Source organism: Symphalangus syndactylus, chromosome 12, assembly GCF_028878055.3.
Source record: "Symphalangus syndactylus isolate Jambi chromosome 12, NHGRI_mSymSyn1-v2.1_pri, whole genome shotgun sequence".
Lineage (NCBI taxonomy): Eukaryota > Metazoa > Chordata > Mammalia > Primates > Hylobatidae > Symphalangus > Symphalangus syndactylus.
The window spans coordinates 82,627,522-82,649,685 of NC_072441.2; the positions used below are offsets into that span (position 1 = coordinate 82,627,522).

At 42.4% G+C, this 22,164-nt stretch overlaps 1 protein-coding gene across 50 annotated transcripts in view; it reads left to right on the top strand.

Annotated features, from left to right (window-relative positions):
- UBAP2L (ubiquitin associated protein 2 like) overlaps positions 1-22,164 on the top strand; it is a 51,004-nt gene that overhangs the window by 9,144 nt on the left and 19,696 nt on the right. For 24 of the 50 annotated variants that reach the window (XM_063626450.1, XM_063626429.1, XM_063626406.1 and 21 more), the window contains exons 5-14: positions 4,560-4,728; positions 5,164-5,259; positions 6,826-6,871; positions 7,303-7,415; positions 11,761-11,813; positions 13,446-13,531; positions 16,454-16,625; positions 19,499-19,697; positions 21,374-21,651; positions 21,813-21,985. In XM_063626450.1, the coding sequence (XP_063482520.1) occupies positions 4,560-4,728; positions 5,164-5,259; positions 6,826-6,871; positions 7,303-7,415; positions 11,761-11,813; positions 13,446-13,531; positions 16,454-16,625; positions 19,499-19,697; positions 21,374-21,651; positions 21,813-21,985 (1,385 nt within the window). Of the gene's footprint in view, positions 1-4,559; positions 4,762-5,163; positions 5,260-6,825; positions 6,872-7,302; positions 7,416-11,760; positions 11,814-13,445; positions 13,532-16,453; positions 16,626-19,498; positions 19,698-21,373; positions 21,652-21,812; positions 21,986-22,164 lie in introns of all 50 variants that reach the window. The other 26 variants (XM_063626433.1, XM_063626437.1, XM_063626402.1 and 23 more) reach the window with 2 other exon arrangements.

The following is a 22,164-nucleotide window of genomic DNA, read 5'->3' on the forward strand; positions in this document are numbered from 1 at the left end:
GCATTCACCACCATACCCAGCTAATTTTTTTTTTGAGACGGAGTCTGTCTCTGTCTCCCAGGCCGGAGTACATCTCGGCTTACTGCAAACTCTGCCTCCTGGGTTCAAGCAATTCTCATGCCTCAGCTTCCCGAGTAGCTGGGACTACAGCCATGCACCACCATGCCTGGCTAATTTTTTGTATTTTAGTGGAGACAGTGTTTCACTGTGTTGCCCAGGGTGGTCTTGAACTCCTGAGCTCAGGCAATCCTCCTGCCTCGGCCTTCCAAAGTGTTAGGATTACAGGCGTGAGCCACGGAACCTGGCCTCAGATACAACAACTTTCTGATACTACAGAGTCATTCCAGCTAAATGCAGGAGGTTTGTCAATTTCTTTGAGACAATGGGGAATAATAATGGAAAACTTTTAAAAACAATTGAATTTAAATTGGTGGGTTTTTTCTTCAAAAGTGTTGTCCTGGATTAAATTTTACACTATTGACCTTATTTGAATATTTACTGTCTGGCCAATCAAGATATAATGCTTTTGATTTGTTTTGGGTTTACTCTAGAATAATTGTCTCCAGATTTTATGGGGGGAATGAGGTGGGGCTATTTATGTTTTTTAAAAAGTCTGAATGTTTTTTCGCAAATCACATTTTATCTTACCTTCCAGCATCTTCTGTCTAGTGCTATAAGGCTGATGTTACACAGTATCAAAAAAGAAAATAAGCTGGAGAATATAGGTTTATGTTACGAATAAACCAGCTACTAGTGAAACCAATGGGAAGCAAAGTCAGCTACCAGGGATGTTGGATGTATTTGGGTGGGTGAGATGATTTCAGAAAACTGAAGTTGCCTTTGGGAAGATAATAGTAATTCTTTCTCCTGACCCATCTTGTGCCAGCAGCAGATGTGCATACAGAGGAGGGAGAAAGGTTACAGTTTCCTGAAACTTGCCAGGTTTTGAGACAGTAGCATAAATTCTAAAAGCTGTTTTGAGTCTAGCTTCCAGAGTGTTCCTGGTGTATATTTAGCTACAGGGTTTTTCTAACTTACTGTGAGCATAAAATGACCCACTAACTGTAATGTGTAATAGGCTTGGGTTGGAAGAGCAGGCAGCAACAAATTGCCAAGTCTTGGGTAGGTAATCTTTTTAAAACAAATGAATTAAGAGATGGGGTCTTGCCATGTCACCCAGGCTGGAGTGCAGTAGCATAATCACTGCAGCCATGGACACCTGGGCTCAAGCAATCCTCCCACCTCAGGCCCTTTAGTAGCTGGGACAACAGGTGTGTGCCACCACACCTGGCTTTTTTTTTTTTTTTTTTTGAGATGGAGTCTTGCTCTGTTGCCCAGGCTGGAGTGCAGTGGTGCGATCTCGGCTCACTGCAGCCTCTGCCTCCTGGGCTCAAGCAATTTTCCCACCTCAGCCTCCCAAGTAGCTGGGGCCACAGGTGTGTGCTACCACACCTGGCTAACTTCGGTATGTTTAGACGGGGTTTTGCCATGTTGCCTAGGATGGTCTCAAACTCCTGGCCTCAAGTGATCCACCCTCCTTGGCTTTGGAAAGTGCCAGGATTATAGGTGTGAGCCACCATCCCCGGCCATGTTTTCTATTTCTATGAATTTGCCTGTTTTAGATATCTCATATAAGTGAAATCATGTAATATTTGACCTTTTGTGTCTAATTTACTTCACTTAGCATAATGTTTCAAGGTTCATCCATATTGTGGCATGGGTCAGAATTTCATTCCTTTTTAAGGCTAATATTCTGTTGTACATATATATGGCATTTTGTTTACTCATCAGTGGACACTTGGAATTATCTGGAAGTTGTAGACATAATACTTGATACCCTTAAGTTCTTCAACATGCTTCCATTAAAGGAGGATACTCTTTTACATGACCATAATACTATTATCAATCCTGATAAGGTTAATAATTTTATATTATCTAATACTCAGCTCATATTCTGAAAGTGATTACATATTAGGTAGCTGTTACTGAGTACTAGGGCCATGATTGAGTTTGATGGTAAGATAATAAAGATCTGAGGCTGCGCACGGTGGCTGACGCCTGTAATTCCAGCACTTTGGGAGGCCATGGTGGGCGGATCACGAGGTCAAGAGATCGAGACCATCCTGGCCACATGGTGAAACCCCATCTCTACTAAAAATGCAAAAATTAGCTGGGCCTGGTGGCGCCCTGTAGTCCCAGTTGCTTGGGAGGCTGAGGCAGGAGAATCACTTCAACCCAGGAGGCGGAGGTTGCAGTGAGCCGAGATCGCACCACTGCACTCCAGCCTGGTGACAAAGCGAGACTAAGTTTCAAAAAAAAAAAAGAAATCTGATAGTGTTGGTGTTTGCCCTGGAAGTTCCATTTGTACAGGTTTTTTGCAAAAATATGTGTAAATCAAGGTATGCATTTTTTTTAAAAACTTTACAATGCTCATTTTCCTGAGGAAGAGTGTTTTGCAAGGGTGTTTAGCTTATTTTCCTTACCACGGACTTTCCCTCTTGCAATTAGGAATGTATCATAGATATATATTTTTCACTGGGGAAAGTTAAATTGGTTGATACCAATTTAGGAAATATAGGGAGAACACTGCAAGTAAAACCTGGATGGAAGGCTTTCTATAATCAGTATCTCTTGGGGTCAGGGCTGCAACTGTTGTTTGGTCTTCTTTTATTTTTATTTTTATGTACTTTTTGAGACAGGGTCTTACTCTGTCACCTAGACTGAGTACAGTCGCATAACCACGACTCACTGCAGCCTCAACCTCCTGGGCTCAAGTGATCATTCTGCCTCAGCCTTCAAGAAGTTTGGGTGACAGGAGTGTACCACCACACTTGGCTAATTTTTAAATTTTTAGTAGAGACCAGAGTCTCATTTGACTGCCTAGGCTGGTCTCGGACTCCTGGCTTGAAGCGATCCTCTTGCCTTGACCTCCCGACCTCCCAAAGTGCTGAGGTTATAGGTGTGAGCCACCACACCCAGCCTTACCTTTTTTTCTTCTTTTTTTTTTTTTTTTTTTTTTGAGATGGAGACTCCTCTGTCACCCAGGCTGGAGTGCAATGGCAGGATCTCAGCTTACTGCAACCTCCGCCTCCTGGTTTCAAGCTATTCTCCTGCCTCAGTCTCCTGAGTAGCGGGGATTACAGGCGCCTGCCACCACGCCCAGCTAATTTTTTGTATTTTTGGTAGAGACAGGGTTTCACTGTGTTGGCCAGGCTGTTTTCAAACTCTTGACCTCAGGCAATCCACCCTCCTCGGCCTCCCAGAGTGCTGGGATTACAGGCGTGAGTCATGACACCTGGCCCTTTTTTTCTTTGAGAGGGAGTCTTGCTCTGTCGCGTAGGCTAGAGTGCAGTGGTGTGGTGCGATCTTTCATCATTGCAACCTCCACCTCCGAGGTCCAAGCAGTTCTCCTGCTTCAGCCTCCTGAGTAGCTGGGATTACAGGGGTGCACCACCACACCTGGCTAATTTTTGTATTTTTAGTAGAGATGGGGTTTCACCGTATTGGCCAGGCTGGTCTCGAACTCCTGACCTCGTGATCTGCCTGCCTCGGCCTCCCAAAGTGCTGGGATTACAGGTGTGAGCCACCGCGCCTGGCCACCCAGCCTGATCTTTTAAGTGAAATTGCTGTGTGTGTGTGTTTGTGTGTGTGTCTGTAGGTAGGTAGCTATAGTTGTTTTCCTCCTAAATTTATGGGTGAGATTAGAGAATGTGCCCAAGAGTAGAATGCTACTCATTCATTCTGAATTCATAGGTAACTTTTAGAAACATTTTCTTTTTTGCTTTATTTGGTATGAATGATGCTATAAAAAGTTGTGGGTCACTGACTCCGAAGGAAATTAGTTTTTTTTTTTTTTTTTTTTTTAAGCCCAGGAAATAACACTTGAAAGATGGGACCAATAACTCTGTCCTTTGACTAATATGCTAAGTGACTGAATTAGATAGAGGTCTTTGTAATCCTCTTGGAAGTGATCCCTGCAATCTGTTTCCTATAAGTACCTTCCCTACAAAAAAGACTTTATGGCTGGGCTTCATGTCTGTAATCCCAGCACTTTGGGTGCGGTGGCTCACATCTGTAATCCCAGCACTTTAAGAGGCCGAGGTGGGTGGACCACCTGCGGTCAGGAGTTTGAGAGACCAGCCTGGCCAACGTGGTGAAACCCTGTCTTTACTAAAAATACAAAAATTAGCCGGGCATGGTGTCGCGTGCCTGTAATCCCAGCTACTCGAGAGACTGAGGCACGAGAATCGCTTGAACCTGGGAGGCGGAGGTTGCAGTGAGCCAAGATCACACCACTGCACTCCAGCCTGGGCAACAGAGTGAGACTGTCTCAAAAAAAATAAATAAATAAATAAAAATAAATAAAAAATAAAGGACTTTACTTTTGGTAGTGATATGTATAAAATATTTAAACAGAAGTAAAAGCAAGCTAGTGGAAGTGTTTTAGACATGGATGCTGAGTGGAGAATGGTTAAGTCAATCAGTTGTCCCAGCTTTCATCTCTAGTGTCCTGATAGCACTCCATATTGATTAGATATGAATGCTCTACCCTTCTATAGCATTCCTGGGAGATGGTCGGGAAGAAGAAGGGAGTCTCAGGCCAGAAGGATGGTGGCCAGACGGAACCCAATGAGGAAGGCAAAGAAAATCGAGACCGGGACAGAGACTATAGTCGGCGACGTGGTGGGCCACCAAGACGGGGGAGAGGTGCCAGCCGTGGACGAGAGTGTATGCATGGGGCTTTATCAAAACCAGCTGTGGGTCAGTAATGTCTAGACTGTAGGGATGTGCCAGGGCCCTGCTAGTCAGGACCCAGGAACCATTATATTATTTGCTTTTCTTGCCATCATCTGTTCTGAGACCTTGACATCTCTTGCATGTGGCCTTTTCTACCAACTGCCACCAGTCTGGCATGAGATTACCCTGTAGTCATTTATAAAGTTAAATTTGACTTGCAGCTCTCCATTAAGGCACATTACCATTCCCTGAGTAACATGTACTCATCCTTCCAGCTCATTTTCTCTTCGTTGTTTTTTTAATTCCCAATACCATATTACATAGCATTTATATATTTGTATATATCCTGTTGACTGTGCTCTGGCCATCTGTGGTTTGTTTTTGTTGTTGTTGTTGTTGTTGTTTTAATTTTTATTTTTATTTCAGTTCGAGGTCAGGAAAATGGATTGGATGGCACCAAGAGTGGAGGGCCTTCTGGAAGAGGAACAGAAAGAGGCAGAAGGGGCCGTGGCCGAGGCAGAGGTGATCAGTTTGTTGGGGGATGGATATTGGGGGCAGGTTACTCTTTATTCATTAATGGTCTGCTTTATTTTTTTGTTGTTAGAGGTAGAATCACTCTCACCCAGGCCGGAGTGCAGTGGCACAGTCATAGCTCACTGCAGCCTCAGACTCCTGGGCTCAAATGATCCTCCTACCTCAGCCTCCCTAGTAGCTAAGACTACAGGTGGCTGCCAGTATGCCTGGCTAATTTTTTTCGAGATGGAGTCTTGCACTGTCACCCAGGCTGGAGTGCAGTGACGCAATCTTGGCTCACTGCAACTTCTGCCTCCCGGGTTCAAGCGATTCTTCTGCCTCAGTCTCCCAAGTAGCTGGGATTACAAGCATGTGCCACTATGCCCAGCTAATTTTTGTATTTTTAGTAGAGACGAGGTTTCACCACGTTGGCCAGGCTGGTCTCGAACTCCTGACCTCAAGTGATGCACCCGCCTCGCTAATTTTTAAATGCTTTTGTAGAGATAGAGTCTCAATGTGTTGCCCAGGGTGGTCTCAAACCCCTGGCTTCAAGAGATCTTACTGCTTGGCCTCTCAAAGTGCTGAGGTTATAGGTGTGAGACACAGCACTTGGCTCCGGGGTCTACTTTGTTTAAAAGCAAATTAACATGAAATCTAGTTAATTAATTCCTGAGGTGTCATGCATATACTAGAGATTGCAGAAGGGGAGAGTGAGAAAGAAGGTAGATGTCATTTCCTCTAGTCTTTATTGCTAGTATTGTATTTACTTGAGGACATGGTAGTCTGAGCAGCAAAAGAACAATCTCTCAACAGTAATGATTGTCCTACTCTATTACTGATGTGTAACATGGGACAGAGAGAGAACATCTGATAGTATCAACCACTTTTTTTTTTTTTTTTTGAGACAGAGTCTCGCTGTCGCCCAGGCTGGAGTGCAGTGGCACGATCTCGGCTCACTGCAGGCTCCGCCCCCCGGGGTTCACGCCATTCTCCTGCCTCAGCCTCCCGAGTAGCTGGGACTACAGGCGCCCGCCACCTCGCCCGGCTAATTTTTTGTATTTTTAGTAGAGATGGGGTTTCACTGTGTTAGCCAGGATGGTCTTGATCTCCTGACCTCATGATCCGCCCGCCTCGGCCTCCCAAAGTGCTGGGATTACAGGCGTGAGCCACCGCGCCCAGCCTAACCACTTACTATTCCAGAGCTGCCTCAGCTGGCAAGGTAGTTTTTTGTATTTTTGAGGCAAGGTTCCGCTGTCACCCAGGTTGGAGTGCAGTAGTGCGGTCTCACCTACAGCCTCTGCCTCCCAGGCTCAAGTGATCCTCCTGCCTCAGCCCCCCAAGGAGCTGGGACTATAGGTGTGTGCTACCACACTCAGCAAATTTTTGTACTTTTTATAGAGATAGGGTTTTGCTCTATTGCCTAGGCTGGTCTTGAACTTCTGGATGCAACCAATCTGCCCGCCCTCAGCCTTTCAAAGTGCTGGGATTACCACCGGGAGCCACTGTGCCTGCCTGGCAAGGAAGTTTTATATCAACTTCTAAAATACATCTCTCTTTTTCTCATTCTTTCTTTAGGTGGCTCTGGTAGGCGAGGAGGAAGGTTTTCTGCTCAAGGAATGGGGTAAGTTTCATTGATCTAGTGTCTTAATTTTTTTTCCCTTAAAAATTACTGTAGGCAGCTAAGCAGCCTTAGCCAAAATGATCAGAATGATTTCTAGACTGTATGGTCAGAAAGACCGTATGTGGGGACTTAGGGCTCATTTCTTAGGGATAAACCTTTACCACCTGGATCATTACCTATATTTTGTATATCTTTATTTGAATCAATATACCTGTTCTTTTCTCAGAATATCTTAGATATATATTGAGATTATACCATGAAATTTTGGATAGAGCGATAAGTGAGAAAAAGTAGATGACACACAGGATTATAGAATGGGGCCATGATGGATTTGTACTAGGAAGGATACAGTCAAGATTTTGATTCTTTGAGTTAATATTTGCCAAAGCTGCTTAGAGGTCAGAGACTCTTTTAAGTTTTATTTTTTCCAGAACCTTTAACCCAGCCGATTATGCAGAGCCAGCCAATACTGATGATAACTATGGCAATAGTAGCGGCAATACGTGGAACAACACTGGCCACTTTGAACCAGATGATGGGACGAGTGAGTGACCATTTATCATTCATTTCTTGTCTCTGGGAATCTAAGGAAATAGTTTTTTCTAGTTATAGTTACATTAAAATGTGGAGGAATAGTGTTTGGTTATGGCGATAGGGTGAGAAAGGGCTGGCAGTTGTATTACTGTGTGTACTGTTTATATAACGTGCATATGGGCACATTATGCATGCTATTTCGCTTAATGCTGCTTGATATTGTATGAAATAATCATTATTTATCATCACTTTCCAGATGACAAAACTAAGGCCGAAAGAGAGGTTATAAATTTGCTAGTATTTGAACTCAGCATTGTTTGACCCTGAAAGTCCATGCCCTTTCAATTATACTATGTCACTGCTATTAGGTCCAAGTGTATTTTCTAGTGTTTATGTTAGGGTAGCTTTGCCTTTTGAAAAGATAGCCAGAATTAATCAAGCCACTGCTTGTAAAGATGAACAAGGCCTAGAATCAAAGTCCACACTATCCATTTATTTGTTTTCTGTTACCGAGATAAGAATATCCTTTTTTTCCCTTTATTTTTGGGACACGTCAGTATCTGAACAAGAAGATTTCGAAATCTCTCTAGCCTTTCTGGTGCCCCGTTGAACAGCCTTCTTGGTGTGATAGAGTATTCAGGATTTGAATAAGATTACTAACTGTGGTGCCTGCGTCTGGGCTGGATATAAATGTTTAAGGATATGTTAAGCTGTGGTATACACCTAAGATGTGTTTGGGGGTGGATATGTGTGCCACTTTTAATAAGAGCAGTTCATTTTAGTAAGAAAACTCTAGAGTGCTTTCTTGAACAGCTGCCTCATTCTGGCTGAGCTAACACATGAGAGCCTAAGGCTTTTTTTCTCTTACAAAGGGGGATGAGTAGGGCCTGAAATGTTTGACTCCTTATCTGTTTAGATTTGCCTTGTCACCTTTCACAGATACGTGATCTCTGGGCCTTCAGGAGAGCCTTTGGCACAAATAGCTTCTCACCTTTTTCCTACAGTATATTATTCTTGAGACTCTGAATGTTGTCTGCTTTTTGTTCGCCAAGTTGCTATCTTATAAATTCATTTTTAACACATTTCATGGGTGGAGGCTGAAGTTGAGTTACAAGATAGGTATCTTTGAATTTCTGCACCATTTGGTTACAAAATGTCCTGTTATAGTTTAACTTACTGTACTTTGGAGGCATTAGAACTGTTCTTCATCTCTTGATGGCTTTGTAGAGGCAGTGGTAGCAGTCTTAATAACAAATAAGTTACTGTTTTTGAGCTGTAGCTTATTCCTGGGTATTTGGCTTTTTATCTTTGGCAGGTAAGATGGCGGAAGTTGAAAAGTTTCTTTTTGGTTGTGAAAGAAATTCAGGCATGGGGTCCCAGTCCTTAGCCTTAGCTGTGTTCAGTAAGGATCTGGTTGGGAAAACAGTGGAAGGTAAAGTGTGTGTATTAATTTCTACTGAGTAGAAACGGGAGCAGATGTGGAAGGCTGGAATTGGAAATCTGATTTGTGGCTGAATGTGATGCCACTATCATCTTGTTAGTGTGAAAGTGTTGGTTATAGCTTCATGAATTCCCATTGTCATTAATTTTTTTTTCTTCTTTTTTGAGACAGAGTCTTGCTCTGTCACTCATGCTGGAGTGCAGTGGTGCAATCTTGGCTCACTACAGCCTCTGCCTCCTGAGTTCAGGCTACTCTCATGTCTCAGCCTCCTGAGTAGCTGGGACTACAGGTGCCCGCCACCACGCCTGGCTAATTTTTGTATTTTTAGTAGAGATGGGGTTTCACCGTGTTGGCCAGGCTGGTCTCCAACTCCTGACTTCAAGTGATCCACCTGCCTTGGCCTCCCAAAGTGCTGGGATTACAGGTGTGAGCCACCACGCCTGGCTGTTATTAATTTCATGATATGAACATACCTTCATGCATGGTCTCTTTCTGTGTTTTCCTGATAGCAAACTTCAGTTTCCCCTTTAAATTAAAAAAATAAATCCAAACCTACCTTTAAAATATTCACAGGTACAATGGGGATTATGTATTGGGGCAGACATTCTCATTTACAAGCAAAATTTCACTGGTTGTTTTTTCTTTTCTTTTTTGTTTCAGGACTTGATTTCATTGGGGTTGAGGGGTCAAATTATCCCCAAAAATTTGAGACTGCTCCTGGTATGATACATCCAGGTGCCTAACTGCCCCGGATATTTTTGTAGATTTTTATGAGCTGAAATATCTGTGGATATGTCATTTTTCTATCTTTCTGCTTTTTCTCTTTCTGCCTTTTTCTCTCATTTTTCTGTGTCCACTTTTCTTTCTGTTCATTTAATGAATTTTTGACAGTTACACTGATTGCTTTCTGCTAATGGAATGGAAACCCTAGTCTGTTGTTTAGAGCATTTCCATCTATACTGTTCCTTAATGCTTTCTCAGATCTCTCTCTTCCTCAGCCATGACCATATATCCTGAATAGGCGAACATATCAGTTAGGTATCTACGTTCCTCCTTTCCATCCCAGTTGAAGTCATCAGTGTGCAGAAAAAAATTCTTGCATCAAGAGCCTAGATTAAATAACCTGTTAGATCATGTCTAACTCTAGGATTGTGTGTAAGTGCTAACGCAACTTGGATTCCATCGAGCCAGGATAAGATGGATGTCAATGAGAAGAAAGTGTGGTATCAATGAAGAAGGAGAAAAGAATGTGGTTTGTAACTTGTCTGTACTGAGATTGGACTTTGGTTTCGAGAATATTGTCATTATTATGTGGTTTGGGATTTCCCTGGTGCAATTTAATATTTTCCTGGGAAAGTCTTTACAATGAATATATTTCCCTCTAAGAAAGAAGATTTTTGCATTATTAAATGTTTAGAAGAATTTTGGACAGGCTTCGTATTAGAATACTTCTAATGTGGTGTTAGAATACTTCTCTTCAGTGGCGCAGCATCTGAATGTCAGACTTTTCATTTCATTCTTATAAGCTTTTTCCAGTAGGAGGGAAGGATTGAAGAGTTATTTAATATATATTATTCTAGCAAGAAAATAAGGGTTCTCTTGTCCCTTCTTCAAACAGCTTCTTTTTACTGTGCCTTTGGCTGAAGGGAAGAATCCTGGTTCTCATTAGAAATTCTCACCCTAATTTTTTAAGAAAGGGCATTTTTTTTTTCTGAAAATATATGTATACATGAAGCACAAAAAAGGAATGTGGAAGGTGATTTGATTGCTTTTGGATTTCTCCAGTGGTAACTGTATCCCAGCTTCAGTATTACCAACAAACACAAGGAGAGTGTATACTCCCATTGTCTGTGCCATGACCATAAGCAGGTCAGATTTCAAGTTCTATATGAGTAAGGTTAGGACAGTAACTATCATTCATACTTGATTTTTCAGTCTTGTTCATTGTCTTTTGAAGAGAACAGCTCTATAGGGGCTTTTCGTATATAGTTAAACCAATAAGATCTATAAACTTGACTTCTGCTGAGTATGCATTTTTAATCCAATTCTCATAGCAGGTAGTTTTCAATGCCCTCAGTTCGGGTTTCAAACCCACCCTTCTTCACTGCTCTTTCACTAACCATTATGTGGTAACCATTTGTGTTTCTCTATCAGTGCTACTATCCTTCTTCAGACCGCCTGCAGTTTTTTTTGTCTTATACTAGATAAATAGGTGTAGTTTGCATGTTATGGTTTAAATTGGCTGCTGCCATTTCACTGAAGTGACCACTAAATCGACCTGAGGGCCTTAAAGATATTGCTTCGAGCATTGGGTGATTGTCTGTCTGCCTCCCCCTCCCCAATCCCTGCTTTATAACAAAAACTGAAAGTAGCTATGAAATCATAATCTTATTAAAACCCTGGTACTCTGAGGTATCCCTTTGTAAAGAGTCTTTCTTTACCTTTGAAGCCCAAGAACTTCTTTGTTTTGTTTTGTTTTGTTGTTTTTTGTTTTTGTTTGTTTTGAGACGGAGTTTCACTCTTGTTGCCCAGGCTGGAGTGCAATGGCGCGATCTCAGCTCACCGCAACCTCCGCCTCCCAGGTTCAAGCCATTCTTCTGCCTCAGCCTCCCGAGTAGCTGGGATTACAGGCATGCACCACCACTCCCAGCTAATTTTGTATTTTTAGTAGAGACAGGGTTTCTCCATGTTGGTCAGGGTGGTCTCGAACTCCCGACCTCAAGTGATCCACCCACCTCGGCCTCCCAAAGTATTGAGATTATAGGTGTGAGCCACTGTGTCTGGCCTTCTTCTGATTACTAAATTTTAGTCATACTTTTGGCTGCCAAAAAAATCAATACATTGATGTTTTCTACACATGCTTTGTACTGGCATTTAATAGCAAAGTTACTTCACTATTTTTCTTTATTCTCAGGTGCATGGAGGACTGCAACAGAGGAGTGGGGGACTGAAGATTGGAATGAAGATGTAGGTATTCCCAGGTCATTCCTCACTAATGCCTTCTATCCCTAAGTGTTGTTTAGGGATAGAAAATGGGTATGTTTCTACCCCTCAAAATTCACCCTTAAGATTCTGACCCAAAACTTTTACATCCAAAATAGTGTTCTGAGCCAGAACATTTCACATATGTTATATGAAGGAGACTGGGCATGAACAGGACTCTGTGGAACCACACTATGGAAAGGGCAAGTGCACTTGTGTAAGTCCAATATCTGATTGTCGGATTTATCCCAGGAAGAGATTGGTGGTTGGGTAGGGCCCCAGAAGTGGAGTTAGGCAGGTAGTGCATTGAGTAACAGCTGCTGGTGGTACATGACTACTTGGTGCATTTAAGTATTTGCTATAAGGTCCTGTAATGGATTGGCAGTGGATACAAAGCGAGTGTTGTGGTACCAAATCCTCAAACTTGTAATCTGGTTGACTGTGGAACCCTTGTATTTATTTGAAGCCCAATTGTGATTGAGATGAATATCTGTAGAATTGGCTTTCTGCCAGCTTGACTCAACTTGGAAACCTCATAGATGGGTGGCACGTAAACAAGCTCTGTGAATTCATTTGAGTACTACCTGAGTAAGAGTTTTGCTGATTCCTGGTCACAGTCAAGCTTTTGCTGTGAATTATGGTTTTCAGTGATCATGGATAAACTCTTGTTTTAACATTTTTAATCTATGTACTTTTCTATACTTTCATGTAGTTAGGCAAGACAGCTTTTGTGATAAGAGGAAATGACATGTGAAGACTTTTGGTTGCCAGTTCTGGGTTTTTTAAATTTCGGAGGCATCAGCATTACAGGGTGATTATTTTCTATTGTATAATCAATGAACTAGACTGCTTTGTGAAAATGAGCAAATTATGTTCCTTTCTGAGATTTGGCTTGTCTGCTTAAGCAACTTTCAGAGAATGATACATGGTGTTGGGCATTGAGGGGAGAGTGGATTTTCTGTGCTTTACCGATTTTAATCAAGAAATAAAACTGAAACCCAAATCAACTTTTGAATAGTAGGAAAAGTTAATCCCTGCATTTGCTTACGTAAGTTTGATGCCTTAATAGTGGAAGGACTAGATGTCACAAAGTGACATATTAAGGCAAAAATAACATCTAGTTAAAACGATTTCCGAAAAAAACCTTAATTCACCAGCACTTGGGCCCTTACTGCTCAAAAGCTAAAGATGAACTTCTTTTATTTATTTCTTCATCTTGGTCATGATCTTTCTTTGGGAGGGGTGGGGCTGTGAAGGGAGTAGTAGAAGACAAATGTGGTTTGGGTAGAGGTGAGAGTTGGGAACTGTAATGGGAAAATATAGAGGGATTTTCTTTTTTTTTTTTTATGTCTAGCATGCCTGTAAGTTCAGTATGCATATGATCATGTGACTCCACTATATTTTATTGGGTTCCTTGGTTCTACTCTTTGTTTGGTTAAAACTATTGAGCATATATTGAAGGGCTTGAAAGTCAATCCATTCAGGATTCCTCAGGGTAGATAGTTTTCTCTTTATAGGGCTTTCACTTTTTCTTGATGTTGAATTCCCCTTACCTATGCCAAGTTTCTGACTGTAGCATCCCTGACACCAAGAGTGACTAATGCCTCTGTTTTCCAGCTTTCTGAGACCAAGATCTTCACTGCTTCTAACGTATCTTCAGTGCCTCTGCCTGCGGAGAATGTGACAATCACTGCTGGTCAGAGGCAAGTGTGCAGTAAAATTTAGTACCATTTCTTAAACACATCTGCTGAGATTACTGTAAAGAGGAGTGGCACTGGCCTTTGTAAACTCCCATGATGTCAATAATAATAATAACCAAATTACATTACATTCCTCTTAAGTTGATGGAGACTTCTTCTTCTTCTTTTTTTTTTTTTTTTTTTTTTTTTTTGAGACAGAGTCTCACTGTGTCGGCCAGGCTGGAGTGCAATGGCACGATCTCTGCTCACTGCAACCTCCGCCTCCTGGGCTCAAGCAGTTCTCCTGCCTCAGTCTCCCGAGTAGCTGGGATTACAAGCGTGTGCCACCACGCCTGGCTAATTTTTGTATTTTTAGTAGAGATGGTGTTTCACCATGTTGGCCAGGCTGGTCTTGAGCTCCTGACCTCAGGTAATCCGCCCACCTCTGCCTCCCAAAGTGCTGGGATTACAAGCATGAACCACCGCGCCCGGCCAGTTGATGGAGAGACTTCTAAGAGTTAGTACTAGTTAATCTACTGAATGGAAGTTTATATGTTACAATTTTAAAGTTGATTCTCCCTGCAAATAGCACTTTAATTACAAAGATCAGCCTTTCATATCACCAGCATTGAGTATATAACTTGTCTTGAAGTAAGGCAGGGAGAGAAGAGCCAAAAGTGGAAATGTTTTCATATATTTCTGAATTTTTTAGAATTGTTCAGTAGTTTCTTCTCCTGTTCTCTGAGCCCACTGAGTATAATAGTCGTTTTTTTCCTTTGGATCTGCAGGATACAGCTAATAAACGTTTTAGAATTTAAATCTCTGGGGATCAGTGGTAGGAGATACACTCTTCAGAGAATATTTTTAATTCCCTGGAAACCTCTTGGATTTTTTTCTAGACCTGGGCCTGATAGCTCAAAAATTCAGTTCTGACATTAACTACCCAGAGTTAATGCAGACCCCACAAGTTGAAGGCTCAGTTCTACAGGAGTGCCCCAACTTCAGAGTTTCTGCCAGTCAGCTAGCTACAAATTTGGAGGTTCCCATGACCCCCTTATCAAGTTTGATAACTCACTAGAATGACTCTGAACTCAGGAGTTTTACTTGCCATTACTGTGTTTTTTGTTTTTGTTTTTGAGACGGAGTCTTGCTCTGTCACCCAGGCTGGAGTGCAGTGGCGTGATCTTGGCTCACTGCAACCTTCACCTCCTGGGTTCAAGCCATTCTTCTGCCTCAGCCTCCCTAGTATCTGGGATTACAGGCATGTACCACTATACCCAGCTAATTTTTTATTTTTAGTAGAGGCGGCATTTCACCATGTTGGCCAGCCTGACATCAGGTGATCCACCCACCTCGGCCTCCCAAACTGCTGGGATTACAGGTGTGAGCCACCACACCTGGCCCATTACTGGTTTATTATAAAGGTCCAACTCAGGAACAGCTAAATGGAAGAAATGAGTAGGGCAAGGTATGAATGGGTATGTGGGTGGGGCACACACAACTTCCTTGTCTTCTGCAGGTGTCCTGAAGCTCTCCAAATCTTATTGTTAGGAGTTTTATTAGCTAGGCATGATTGATTAAATCATTGGCCATTGGTGATTGGACTTAATAGCCACCTCCCCTACACCCCTGGAATTTGGTGGGATTGGGAGGGGCTTCTGAAAGTTCCAACAGTCTTAGGGGTCTCTTTTTTGGAGACAGAGTCTCACTCTGTTGCCCAGGCTGGAGGGCAGTGGCACAATCTTGGCTCACTGCAACCTCCCTCCCAGATTCAAGCGATTCTCCTGCCTCAGCCTCCCAAGTAGCTGGGATAGTAGGCACCCGCCACCACGCCAGGCTAATTTTTGTATTTTTAGTAGGGTTTTACCATGTTGGCCAGGCTGGTCTCAAACTCCTGACTTCAAGTATCCGCCTGCTTTGGCCTCCCAAAGTGCTGAGTAGTTACAGGTGTGAGCCACTGTGCCCAGCCTTATCTGGTCTTTCTAGTGACCACCCCTCATCCTGAAGCTATCTGGGGCCCCACCCTGGGCTACCTCATTAGCATAAATTCAGGTATGGTTGGAAGAAGTGTGTTATGAGTAACAAAGGACACTATCACTTAGGAAATTCTAAATGTTTTAGTAGCTCCGTGCCAGGAACAAGGCAAAGCTCAAGTATATATTATACCACAGTTAACTTTTGAAATTTTACGAAAATTGTGGGAAAAAATATCTCCCAAACTGCCCCTGTTCTAAAGCTATTTGAAGATTCCAGTGTTCTGGTATATGATTTTCTGTTTTAGTAACTGGTAATGACAGGTATTCAGTATTAAAATCATGGATAAGTACTTGTAAGTTTTGGCTGAGTTACTGAGCTGCCATGTTAAAACTAGCATTTGAGGCCGGGTGCGATGGCTCACACCTGTAATCCCAGCACTTTGGGAGGCCAAGGCGGGCAGATCACGAGATCAGGAGATGGAGACCATCCTGGCTAACACGTGAAACCCCATCTCTATTAAAAATACAAAACAAAAAAATTAGCTAGGCGTGGTGGCAGGCGCCTGTAGTCCCAGCTACAGGCTGAGCCAGGAAAGTGGCGTGAACCCAGGAGGCGGAGTTTGCAGTGAGCCAATATCACGCCACTGCACTCCAGCCTGGGTGACAGAGCGAGACTTTCTCAAAAAAAAAAAACAAAAAACAAAAAAATAGCATTTGATATTTCATTAAATTAATAACTTAAAAAATTAACCATTATTATTGGCAACATCAGTGGAATTCAGCTATATACTGTAGTGACTCTTACGCATCAGTTATTTTGGGAAATTTAAGCATTTCAAGGCTTTGTGTTTGAACTCTTTTAGAAGAAGCCCCAGCAAGTGGCTTCATTTTGATCTAATCTGATTTGAGTGTTGGGGAATGTTAGCATATTCAGTCATTATTCATCAAGATCCCTTCCCTTCCCCATTAGAATTGACCTTGCTGTTCTGCTGGGGAAGACACCATCTACAATGGAGAATGATTCATCTAATCTGGATCCGTCTCAGGCTCCTTCTCTGGCCCAGCCTCTGGTGTTCAGTAATTCGAAGCAGACTGCCATATCACAGCCTGCTTCAGGGAACACATTTTCTCATCACAGTATGGTGAGTAGGAAACGTGGTTTATCCTAATCAAACCTTCCTGCTAATCCTAGCACACATACACAATTCCTTCCAAAGACAGTCAGGTTTTTGGCAGGTGAAGCATCCTCTTTGTCTTCTTAAGCAGACTTGGATGTAGAGATGTTTGAGTTGGGTAATGGGGGTAGTGCTAAGAGAGAACTTAGTTCTGGACAGAGTGAATATTCTTGTAAGAATAAGTTAACATCCTTTGTTGACTACTCGTTGTGCTGAATGAACACCATTTGCCATTACTCTTCAGAGAAAATCAATGACATAAACTTGTCAATACATTTTAATCCTTTTGCAGCCCTCATTAAACTGTGATGGAAGATTGTAGCAGCTCCCCATTTCTTGATGGATCAGAATTGTCTTGTATATTTACTTAAACCAAGTATTTGTAGACAAGGCCTCCAGAAACCTATGGTCTTCCCATTTCTGCCACTTACTAACTGTGTCTCCGTTTCTACGTAAATAGGGATAAAAGTGCTAGTCCTTCCCATCTTCCCAAAGGTGGCTATCCAAGTGTGGTTTCAGTAGTCGTATTATAAATAACTTAGAACTTATGACACATTACTTGTTGACTCAGAGCATTTAAAACATCCAAGGTCATTAACTACATCAAAGAAATAATTTAAACTAAACAAAGATGCTACAAGTACCAGTTTTCTCATAGTCAGTGAGTCCTAAGAAGTACTGCTTTTTCTTTTTTTCTCTTTTTCTCTCCTATTTTTTGATGGAGGGATACTAAAGTTGTAAGAGGTAAGCAGACCATGTGTGTGCATGTAATTTTATTTTTCCAGTTAGAGTAATTAGTTTAACTAGAAAACTGCCAAGCTAGCTACTAATTCAGAACTCGGTCAGTTTTTAACTGTTGTCTTAAAATGTTTTTTGTGTGTGTTAAGTTAGTAATTTGGTGGTTGATGTCCTGCCACATAGGAAAGGTAACAGGTGAGAAGAGGTAGGAGAAGGGAAATGGAGAGAAGTGTTGGGATTAAATAGAAAAAGAAGAAAGAAAATAGGACAAAGATTGTAAGAAGGTGTAATGAAGATCAAGAAGTAACTACCAACCCTTAAGATAAATGACTGGAAAATGTGATTATGTGATCTATGTCTCTTAATTGCCCCTCTTATTGTCTGGAATTGTGAAAATTTACAATGAAATCAGACTTTTGATATCAAAAAGATGTTTTCAGCTGGGGACAGTGACACGTTCCTGTAGTCTCAGCTACTCTGGAGGCTAAAGTAGGAGGATTCCTTGACACTAGGAGTTCAAGACTATAGTGTGCTATGAGCTCACCACTGTATTCCAGCCTGGGTGACAGAATGAAACCCTTTCTCTAAAAAAAATTTTTTTAAATAAAAATGTCAAAACGAAATATAAATACTATTCTGTTTTTTTGTTGCCTGTACTAATCAATATGTTAGATAATGTAATTTCCTTTCTATTGAGAATGTTAGAGGATTAATTTCACTTAAAATTTAATAGAGCTAAATAACATGGGAGTTTCTTTATATTTTTATGCATAATACAATGAACAGTAGGTAATTTTCATTGTTTTTATTTTTTTTTTTTTTTTGAGACAGAGTTTCACTCTTGTTGCCTAGGCTGGAGTGCAATAATGGCACGATCTCGGCTCACCGCAACCTCCACCTCCTGGGTTTAAGCAATTCTCCTGCTTCAGCCTCCTGAGTAGATGGGGTTACAGGCGCCTGCCACCACGCTTGGCTAATTTTGTATTTTTAGTAGAGACAGGGTTTCACCATGTTGGTCAGGCTGGTTTAGGACTCCTGACCTAAGGTGATCCGCCTGCCTCAGCCTCCCAAAGTGCTGGGTTTACAGGCATGAGCCACCGCATTCGGCCCAGTGATTACCCTATAGAACTTGTAGGTACATGGAGAAAACAATCAAATCATACTGACTTGCTTCTTGATTGTCTAGTGCAGAAGTTGGGATGCCCTTTAACTTTTCATTTTTGCCTCTGTGCTAGTTATTAGCAGCATCGAGATGAGGCTCCAGTTAGTTGTGGTTTTTTTTTGAGTTTTTTTAATGAGAAGGGCAAGGACCTTAATGGCAAAAGTAAAATCTTACATTACATTTATGTTAATTGTATTGGTTGATTTAAAAATTCTCGGCCAGGTGTGGTGGCTCATGCCTGTAATCCCAGCACTTTGGGAGGCCAAGGCGGGCAGATCACGAGGTCAGGAGATCGAGACCATCCTGGCTAACACAGTGAAACCCCGTCTCTACTAAAAATACAAAAAATTAGCTGGGTGTGGTGGCGGGCGCCTGTAGTCCCAGCTACTCGGGAGGCTGAGGCAGGAGTATGGTGTGAACCTGGGAGGCGGAGCTTGCAGTGAGCCGAGATAGCACCACTGCACTCCAGCCTGGGTGACAGAGCAAGACTCCATCTCAAAAAAAAAAAAAAAAAAAAAAAAATTCTCCAGTCAGCCGAATTTTATCCCTGAGAAGCAGGGAGAAGGAAGTAATGATGATATAAAACTTAAAGTTTTAATGGCTCTCTTTTTTTGAGTGATTACTATGTGCCATGCATGTATTAAGTGCTTTAATTTATTTAATCCTCCTACAGCTTTACTTTTATTCCTATTTCCAGATGAGGAAAGTGAGGCAAAGAGAGATTAAAAAATAGTTTTTCCAAGCTTACATAGCCAGGATTTCAATCTAAGACAGTCTGACTCTAGGTCCTATACTCTAGTGGACTATGCTGTATACTCAGTGTGACAGTATTCTTTACTTGACTGATCTATACTGGCTCTCGGTCTGGATAAGTGTCTTTATGAGTAGCTGAACAAGGTTACTGGCTGTAGGTTTCTTTCATCTCTTTGTTGATCTACAGGTGAGCATGTTAGGGAAAGGATTTGGTGATGTCGGTGAAGCTAAAGGCGGCAGTACTACGGGCTCCCAGTTCTTGGAGCAATTCAAGACTGCCCAAGCCCTGGCTCAGTTGGCAGCTCAGCATTCTCAGTCTGGAAGCACCACCACCTCCTCTTGGGACATGGGCTCGACGACACAATCCCCATCACTGGTGCAGTATGGTGAGAAGATGGAAAGTGACTTGAATCTTCAAAGCATTGGAGCGTTACTGTCAAGAGGCTAGCAGGGAGAGGGGGTGGAGAATGTGTCCTGAAGTGAAGAAAAGGGGCAGCTAGTTGGTTACCTTCCCACATGTATTTCCCCTAATCAAATAAGCTGAATTCAGGAAGTTGGGGAATAATAAAATTTGAGGCTATATATTTCTCATCATGTTTAGAGGCTGGGCATGGTAGCTTACACCTGTAATCTTAGCACTTTGGGAGGCTGAAGTGGGAGGACAGCCTGAGCCTAGGAGTTTAAGAACAGCCTGAGCAACATATCAAGACTCCATTTCTAAAAAAATTGTTTTCAATTAGCTGAGTGTGGTGGTGTGCACCTGTGGTCCCAGCTCCTAGGGAGACTGAGACAGTAGGATTGCCTGAGCCCAGGAGGTCGAGGTTGCAGTGAGCTGTGTTCACACCACTGTACAGTAGCCTGGGGTACAGAGCTAGTGTGTAGCTAGCTTTCCTCAAAAAAAAAAAAAAATTTTTTTTAACCATATGCATAGTTGCAATCTTCTGTTGATTGGGGTTTTAATTATTATTATTATTCTCCTTAGATTTATCTTCAGTGTTTGAAAATAACATATTGCCTTCAGTTCTTAGGCTTAGCCATCTTAAGACCTTATACAGTAAGTCTTCACTTAATGTTATTGATAGGTTCTTGCGACTTTATGTGAAACATAAGACAAGGTCTCGTTCTGTCATCCAGACCGGAGTACAGTGGCACTATCTTGGCTCACTCATCTTCCTGGGCTCAAGCAATCCTCCAACCTGAGCCTCCTGAGTAGCTGGGACCATAGGCTTGTACCACCATGCCTGGCTAATTTTTAATTTTTTGTAGAGGTGGGTTTTCACCATGTTGCCCAGGTGTGTCTCTTGGGCTCAAGCAATCTGCTGGTCTTGGCCTCCCAAAGTGATGGGATTGCAGGTGTGAGCCACTGTACCTGGCCCCCCTTTTTTTTCCTCATCAACATTATAATGAAATCATGTTGAAGGAAACAACGTTATGCAAAGATGTGTCACGTATTGTTTTTGCTTAAAGCCAGTTTCCAAGCACCTATAGATGATGTCTAATGAGAACTTGTGGTACTTTAAACTTGGACAATTTGTGCATTCCTGTCTTACACAGGCAGAGTAATGGTGTTGATTTAATTAGGCTTTAAGGATGGATGTAGGCCGGGTGCGGCGGCTCATGCCTGTAATCTCAGCACTTTGAGAAGCCGAGGCGGACGGATCACTTGAGGTCAGGAGTTCAAGACCAGCCTGGCCAACATGACGAAACCCCATGTCTACTAAAAACACAAAAATTAGCCAGGCATGGTGGCACATGCCTGTAGTCCCAGCTACTCTGAGGCAAGAGAATCGCTTGAACCGAGGAGTTGGATGTTGAAGTGAGCTGAGATTGCGCCATTGCATTCCAGCCTGGGTGACAGAGCGAGACTCCCATCTCAAAAAAAAAAAAAAGATGTAATCCAGTGATTGTCACCTATAGAAATGAGATTAAGCCCCAAAAGAGGGCCTGCTTATATGAGTTTCTGATTTTTACAGTCCTCATTCATGGTGCTAGTGCAGGACAATAGCATTTCCTTGAGATTCATCAGCATCTCTGGCTTCATATACTGGGTTTTCTCTTGCAGATTTGAAGAACCCAAGTGATTCAACAGTGCACAGCCCCTTTACAAAGCGCCAGGCTTTTACCCCATCTTCAACCATGATGGAGGTGTTCCTTCAGGAGAAGTCACCTGCAGTGGCTACCTCCACAGCTGCACCTCCACCTCCGTCTTCTCCTCTGCCAAGCAAATCCACGTCGGCTCCACAGATGTCGCCTGGATCTTCAGACAACCAGTCCTCTAGCCCTCAGCCAGCTCAGCAGAAACTGAAACAGCAGAAGAAAAAAGCCTCCTTGACTTCTAAGGTACTTAAACTTTTAAGTAGATACCATCTTATGGCAAGGGGTGTGGGGCTTGAGAATTGAGATTAAAAGGGTAAGTTTGGAAATTTAAAGGGAAGGGTTTTTTTAGTCTTTAGTAAGGTTGTATTAAAGCCATTACTTTCTCTTCTCCTTCAACTTTATAGATTCCTGCTCTGGCTGTGGAGATGCCTGGCTCAGCAGATATCTCAGGGCTAAACCTGCAGTTTGGGGCATTGCAGTTTGGGTCAGAGCCTGTCCTTTCTGATTATGAGTCCACCCCCACCACGAGCGCCTCTTCAAGCCAGGCTCCGAGTAGCCTGTATACCAGCACGGCCAGGTAGAGGAAACATTAGCCATAAGACCTCTCTTATTAACCTTTTACTACTTTTTTAATCTGCGGGAAATTTCTAGAACACTGGAGAGGCCAAGCCCCTCTGCATGGCTGAGGGGGAAGGTCGTCAGTCATAGCATTTTTAGTGCTTTAAAATATTGTTATTAGGGTTATCTGTAACTAAA